Source organism: Hippocampus comes, unplaced genomic scaffold (assembly GCF_001891065.2).
Source record: "Hippocampus comes isolate QL1 unplaced genomic scaffold, H_comes_QL1_v1.1 scaffold132, whole genome shotgun sequence".
Lineage (NCBI taxonomy): Eukaryota > Metazoa > Chordata > Actinopteri > Syngnathiformes > Syngnathidae > Hippocampus > Hippocampus comes.
In genome coordinates this window covers 346,463-354,056 of record NW_017805467.1, presented here as the reverse complement: position 1 = coordinate 354,056, position 7,594 = coordinate 346,463, and the positions used below count along the sequence as shown (strand labels likewise).

At 38.6% G+C, this 7,594-nt stretch overlaps 2 protein-coding genes across 2 annotated transcripts in view; both read right to left on the bottom strand.

Annotated features, from left to right (window-relative positions):
- Positions 1-2,863, bottom strand: part of hykk.2 (hydroxylysine kinase, tandem duplicate 2) — a 22,478-nt gene extending 19,615 nt beyond the window's left edge. The window contains exon 1 of the mRNA XM_019875466.1: positions 2,779-2,863. The gene's annotated coding sequence lies outside the window, so the exon portion shown is untranslated. The remainder of the gene's footprint in view (positions 1-2,778) is intronic.
- Positions 2,287-4,779, bottom strand: dynlt2b (dynein light chain Tctex-type 2B). Its single transcript, XM_019875467.1, has 5 exons — positions 4,631-4,779; positions 3,306-3,439; positions 3,094-3,163; positions 2,967-3,030; positions 2,287-2,869 (listed from the first exon to the last, which is right to left on the bottom strand). Exons 1-5 carry the CDS (start codon positions 4,675-4,677, stop codon positions 2,822-2,824), a joined length of 363 nt encoding a protein of 120 aa, XP_019731026.1. The 5' UTR covers positions 4,678-4,779; the 3' UTR covers positions 2,287-2,821.
- Positions 4,780-7,594: the final 2,815 nt, after the last annotated feature.

The window sequence follows — 7,594 nt, the reverse complement described above, 5'->3', positions numbered from 1 at the left end:
GGTGGGTTGGTGTGTGTGGGTGTGTGTGTGTGTGTGTGTGTGTGTGTGTGTGTGTGTGTGTGTGTGTGTGTGTGTGTGTGTGAAACAGCGCACAATTGCAGCTTCAAGCTCAGGTACAAACGAATGGAATCCAATCTGCCATAGGGGACTGCTCATAAATGATGCATATAAACACACTACTTACTGATAATGACAGTGAGGATGGCTGATAATGGAATTTGAATATGTGAGCAGATGAAAGTTGGGTGATGAGGATTGAAAGTCATAGAGCAGCTGTGGGCGTCCACGATGAGGGAGGGCGATATGGGAGGACTGAAGGGGCATACCTAAAAGTTGGTCAGTTTACCAACTATGCACACCGCGCTATTAAATGGCTGGGGATGAAAGTAGCCATACAAGAAAAAAAACATCCTCACAAGTACTAAAGTTCTCAAAAGAGCATGTAATTAAGCAGTGATTCGCAACCTTTTTTGATTAACAGGGATGGCGCTAGGTCATGAAACCTCTTAGCCAATGTGGCTAATTAGAATAAAAATCTCAAGAAGCCACATTTGAGTGGAGTTAGCCATGACATCACGTTTATGTTTTGTCATTGTTGTTTGATGTGCGCCCCGACAATTTGACCCACAATTTGATATTTATACGATCAAGAACTACAAATTTAATTCAAATCAAAATGCGCTTTGTTAAATCCAGTGGATGATTTGGCATGGAATAAGCTAAGGGTCAAAGTTTGGTGATTACGAGATCCTAAAATATATTATATTAACTGTATGCCATAATCAGCTGACTTTAAATATTTCTCACTGTTTAAAATGTCTTTCAAACATTTAAGTTTCGAGATGAACAACTGAAATACGTTCTCTGTGATATTCAAATTTATTGAGATGCAATTGCATGTGGCCAGTGATTGCCAGGCAAACAGTCTCGAGTGTACACTGCCTCTCACGCAAAGCCAGCTCAGAATTTCTGACATCTCATCTCCCAAGGCACTTTTAAGTGTTCTGTGCTTACATACAGACAGATGCCTGATGCTCCTCAATCAACTGGACATATGAAGTGATAACCACTCTCGGAAACAACTGCTCGGATATAAGGAGTGGAAAATCTGTCCTCATCAGTGCGTAGGCACAACTGAATCCAGGAGAGCCTTCAAATGGAGCATTCTGGAACAACACACGAACCTCTGAAGTTTACTTATTATTAATGTAAGATGGCTCTGGTTGTCCGAGAAGATCTTTCGCCTCTCATCCGAGAAGGCTTCATCAGTTCATGCAACAAGGCTTGGTTAGCACAGACCAGCCTTCTCGAATGAGAGTCGAAATATTTTCCAAGACAACCGAAGCAGCGCAAGTTGTGATCAATCCAATGCCCCAAGGGGAAAAATGTTAATTTAAGAAAAGAATGAAAATCTGATTGCTTCACCAAGACTGATTTCCATCCATCCATTTTCTTCCAGTGCTCCAGGGTTGAGTGGCAGGAGCAGGAGCTGAAGCCTTTATCTCATTGAGTGTTAGCGAAGGTTCGCGAGTGTTAGCGAATATAGCCAATGTTCGTTTTAACGTCCGGGTTCATTAAAGGTTATAAAAGGTTACATGAATGTCAAGCTCGCCCGCTATTTATTTTTCATTAAAATTTTTCACAATGATCACTTTCTTTTGACATGGTGGGTCGAGGTTGGAATGAAAAGCGTGTGTGGGGTGTGTGTGTGTATAGGGGGGGTCAACAATTTTCTGTTTTGTGATGTTTGTGCCTATGTTGTGTTGATGAATCAAGTCAACTGCTAGTCCAAAGAGAACCATTGCTTCAAAACATGTCTCGCATTTATTGATTTGTATAATACATGCTGAAACTGAAATGACTTCAGCGTACGAGAGGCCAGTGTTCATGGCAACCTACCTCGAAATCAGACAATATGCCTGCTTCCGGACAAAACACATTTGTGAGCATTTTTGGAGGACCTCTTAAAGCCGAGAGGCACAAAGAAAATAAATGACTATTTCACATTTTAAATGACTTCTGATTTCATATTCATGCACGACGCAGTTTCCACAACCTTTTGAGTGCTTAAATACACACTCAACTGACACTTCATCACAACAACACAATGAAATGAAAATGACTGAAGAGCTGTAGCAAAGGTAAGAATACTCAGTTTTGATTGACACGGTTGGAGATGTATTAATCCACCAACATGGTAATTTAATGCAGGGGTCAACCCCGTTTTTGAAACGAAGCACTACTTTTTGGGTAGTGATTTACACGAAGGGGTATAGGGACAAATGATCTGGGGGTCAATCATTTCATGATCTCCGTTATGCCTGCACCACAAACACAGTTTGGCAATGCACTACAATACTAATCTTCAACCTGTAGTAGTTTTCGGGATAATTAATATGAATATAATTATAATTTCTTTCTCACGGGGTTCTATTGCTTCAGTAAGATGTGTGTTTTCCATTTTCAAATTTCATTTCAATCATACAGCCCATATCTCACTGAGCGGCGAACGCTTGCGTAAAGAAATTTTGAACACGTTCAAAATTTGAGGGTGACAAGAACTACTATCTGTGACCATTAAAAATGTTTGCGAGAATCTGCCCAACGCCTTTGCAACCTCTTAGAAATCTGACGAAAAAACAACAGTTGCTGTGTTTGCAAACACTTGCAAGCCTCAGTAAGATACCACCATAAAGGACTAGACACAGTGACAAGAAGTCAAAATGTAAAACTCAGAATGATAGTGGGTCTCCATTGGATTTCTGTCGCGCTTTCCACCTCGGCAGCTGCTATCCTCCTCCACATTCGTACTCCCGGCTGCTTAGTAGAAATAGCTTCCAAACACGGCCACCGCACAGAACAAACTTTCCTGTGAAAGTGACAAAAAATATTCTGGAATAAACACACACTAACAGAAAGCCACTCCAAAAATCACACAAAAGTCCTAAAAGAATACAAGTACTTGCGTTCATGAAAACATCTTCTGCATAGTTGTCTGTATCAGCATCCCATAAACACCTTGACGACATCCTGTCAAATCAAAAGTTTTATACAACGCTTTACAATCATCATTTGAATCAATCCGTCACTCACTTGACTCCTTGTCCGCGTTGCTCTCCGATGGTTACCTGCACAACAAACTTGTACCTGTCAAACCCTAACTCTGTGTTGGAAGAAAAATAATAAACAATACAATGATCAATAATAATGCAAACAATTAATTGGATATTCAATTTCATTTTCCCCCACTGTAGGTTAGGAGCAGGCAAGCTCGTGTGTTTGTGTAACGGACTTGCATCACTCACTCTTCACTTTATTCTTCACACTGTCAGCAAGTGTGCGGGTTAGCTCTGAAACCTCATCTGGGTCGTATTGTACTTCGGATAAGCGCGCCTTCACTGTTTCACGAATGCACTCCTTTACAACTGCAGGCTTGAATCTAGAAAGTCACATAAAGGCCAACAAAAGAATTAAAAATTTGCCTCAGTCCAAATGCAATCCTCAGCTATTACCTGCCCTCTTACAGAGTATTTGGAATTAAATAGTTTCAATATCGTTTGTTCCTAAACGCAAACCTCAGAAATGTACAGATGTGCTGACCGACCAATAAGTGAGAGTGCTGCCCCGTGTGAGTGTCTGCTCTAAATATTAAAACAATATGGCCATTGAACAAATCTCATCCAGGAATCTACAATACACAATTGTATTGCCAATATTTAAGTAGACAATAAATTACCAATAAATACTAATACAACATTTATGCTGTAAAGTTGATATAAACAGTTTAATTGCTCCACATTTAAATTGTACATTGCAGTGGTGGAAAACCGGCATTGATCATCAAATCATTCAAATACGGATGTTATATTTATCAATAATTTCTTCTCTTGGGTAGGACTCAATGATATGTTGAGGATGTGGCCGATTTTGGCAGAGGTTGCTAGCATCCTAACAGGGTTGTAATTATATCATCTCTCATTATCAATCCAGCCAAATTTTCATTATCATTAAAGTAACTTGGGTTTCATTATCATTATAATGATCATTACCTATACATTTGGGAACATTTTATTGGGGATCATAAAGAAAAAATAACAATCATGCATGTCTATCATTTGTTAAGCACGAAGAGTGACAAAGTCATCGCTGAACGTATGTATCAATTGAAACGGACATATAAGGATGAAAATTATAAGAGCTTATCATTATCTGTAACGAACTTTTATAGCGAAAAAAAAAACTCAACTTTTCCACTCATTATCATGATAATGAAAATCACTACAACCTGCAGCCTAATTATATGTTTTAAGCCAAAAATTTACGTTTTTGTCAAACTATGACTTTAGCCATTATTTTAAGAGGATGTTGGTGACCCGAGTTCGTAGCATGAGAGCAATAAATAATAACATGAAACAAATAATAATCAGAGGACAGTCAACCATTGTTAGAGTCAAGTCTTTTATGGAGTTAGTTTTTAATAGTTCGCAATGATTACTGTACACCAATTAGAACGCACAAAGCACGAAGGAGCAAAACGTCGGTTTACGGTCGCTAGGTAACGCGAGCGTCCGCAAGGCTCCGGCTACAAGCTAACATCACAAGATACCGACTTAGATTTAAAACAACTCACTTGTGCTGATAGTTGGGTCGTATGAGGTATGAATCTGAGCCTTCCATGGCATGCCAGTGATATAATAACGAAATAAGGAGGTGTGACACAGAAAAGAAAAACGAGCAACGCGCTTTGCAATGTTAGTAGATTCGTATTTTAATGCCCCGGCATTTACCGGAAGTGATTGTCAGGACTGTTCGGAAGGTCTTCAGTTACGAACCTAATTCCGTTCTTACGACCGTGTTTTAACCGAAAAAAACGTGTACGTAAATCGGAACGCACCGTAATTGATCACGAACTCACATACAGTAACGCAGTAGTAAAGTCAATCTAATTATACTAAATATTTAGAAAATAAGCACTTATAGCTACATACAATAAAATTAGATCAGTCAGCACGGCGGTAAATGAACATGCCAACTTCTTCTTTCGCCACTTTGCAAACTAGTTCATTGTGCACCTCTTAACTTTGAAATTAAGCATGGAAATATTTGCATGAAAAACATTTATCACCCATAAAACAGTCAAATGAAAAACGGTATGAGCCAAAAGTTCAGAATTCTAGCTTTTACTGCATGCTATTTATATCAACAACTCAGCACAGGACACTTTTTGTTTGAAGCCGCCCACTTTCCAAGTGAGCAAAAGTATTGTAACGGACATATTAGATTAATTCAGAGTGAAATAATAACATTGAACATTTGTTGTCGTAAGCTTTACCTGAAATAATGAGATCAAGCCTGCAACCCATGAGTGATGAGATTTTCGGCTCTTTTCGATGGTCCGGTTCATTTGGATCGGCTCAGTGAAAAGAGCCGGCTCTTTTTGGCTCTCAAACGGCTTTTCTTTTAAATATTTAGCATACATTTTGATAAATGACTTGGTGAACTAAATATTGCAATCTACTGACTGCAAATAGCAACAATTATCAAGCAAAAAAAATGGCTTTTTACTTATTTTATTGAACATTAAAAAAGGCTCCAAACAATAAACAAGCAACAAAATTAAACTTCAACCAACAACAATCAAACATGCTGCATCATAACAAAAATAGTGAGTATTAACTGCAACAGCAGCAGTGAACAAAACAAACATAAGCTACTCCTTGCTTTATTTTAACAAACATAAGCTACAACTTGCTTTATTTTAAATTTGCAGTCAACAAAACTAAATACTTCAACTTGGAATACTTCAATTTGTCCAGTCTTTGAGAACACCCTCTCTGACGGGACAGATGTTGCTACAATGCACAATCTACTCTCCATTACTTTGATCAAACGGGGGTAGACGGAAGCTCGGTATTTCCACCAGCTCAGTGGATCGGCTGCCCTTGAAATCTGTGGTTCTTTAAGATATGCCCTAATTTAGTGTTTTGTGTTTTTGCACGCTTGGCTAATACAGTTCTGTAAATTAGATTCAGATTGCTTGCCAAACGCCTTTGTGGTTTCCCGGACAGTAGGGGGCGATATGAAATAAAGACATCCAATTCGCCGAGAAGAAGAAGTACAAGCACAAGAACGGTACCACATCCGGTTCAATGAGCAAGTTTTTCCGCTGTTCACAAGCCCTGTTCTCAGTGAGTAATTTTAACATTTTAAATTGACTTCGCAGTTTATCTCTGAGTGTATAGATGTAGACAATTGGGTAGAGTTATTACGACACATTGCTCCTTTAATTTTGTTTTTGTGCCTCAACGTAAAAAACAACGTCAGCAAAGGGGGCAGTTTTTTTTTTCACGGTAACAATCTTTTTTTTTTTTTTTTAATAATCTTTATTGAACAAGTCAGAATACAATTCTCAGTAAACAGAAAACAAAACGAACATGTTATTAATACATACATATATTACAAACGTTTAAACAAAAAAGAAGCCAGGGTTTTTTTGGACAAAAATTTCAAATAAGGAGCATATAGCCAGAGTCTTAACAGCTTTCTTGTTTTTGGAATCCATAATAGAACACAGGTACTGCTTTGTTTCTGCTTCAAAAATTAAGAAAAGAGGTTTTGAATTTTTCCATCTGGATTTGTGGATATGGAACTTAGCGAGAATGATTATTAAATTTATAATGAAGGTTTGTTTAGTGTTTTTTTCCTTACTTTTGTAGAACCCAAATAGTACATTTTTCCAGTATAGCATAAAGTCAGAGTCGATGTGTTCAATAATAAATCTGGATACAACTTTCCAAAATGTGTTGGTATACTGGCATTGCCAGAACAAGTGAACCATTGTTTCAGGGTACATTCCACAAAATGAACACTCAACAGGGATGTCCTTCTTGAACCTAAGAAGAAAATGCTTGGTGGGATAGTATTTGTGTATCATTTTAAAAGAGATTTCCCTTACTTTATTCGTCAGGAGGTATTTATATGGGAGAGACCAGATTTCTCCCCAGTGTAGATTATCAACAAAACCAGACCAGTAGGTAATAATGTGTGGGATTGTTGAAATATCTTTTTGGAACAGGGAACGTATGTTACGGTTGTTATTTCTGACTAGCAAAGGGGGCAGTGAGCGAGCACGCTGCCGACAAGTAGACCTCAGCTGTCAATCAAAAAGCAATCGCGAAAAGCGTTTGACTTGAATGCTATTCTGTATGTTTTCCACACCAAAGCTGATATCAGCAGTGGAAGTGTGATGGCTTCACATCAGGGGGGGCAAATTTGTGTCAAAACAATTGCCACAAATGCACCCGTGACTTTGTTCATTTGTTTTTCGAAAGGAGGTTGCTCATTGTACTGCAGGTGTGGGGAGAGAGCCGCGAGTGGATCGCTCAAACAGATGCATTGCGAGTGCGGGCACGTTTGGAAATGGACGGGTTGAAAGTAAAAGTCTGCCACTTTACGAATAATGACTCAAATTAAAAAGAAAAAAAGAAACGACTTTTTTATGGAGTACAGTGTGTGACTTTCCACTTTTGTTTAGTTTTTCTGCCTGACCAGATTAGTCAGATTACTGGGCCAAAGGCGCAGCCGCCTAACTCGG

What these genes read in the sequence shown, in the direction of transcription:
- dynlt2b (XM_019875467.1), bottom strand. Translation starts at nt 4,677, where the DNA reads ATGGAAGGCTCAGATTCATACCTCATACGACCCAACTATCAGCACAA. An exon ending in CGACCCAACTATCAGCACAA is followed by an intron (nt 3,440 to 4,630) that starts GTGAGTTGTTTT and finishes GTGACTTTCTAG; the next exon opens with ATTCAAGCCTGCAGTTGTAA. An exon ending in CAACGCGGACAAGGAGTCAA is followed by an intron (nt 3,031 to 3,093) that starts GTGAGTGACGGA and finishes TTGATTTGACAG; the next exon opens with GATGTCGTCAAGGTGTTTAT.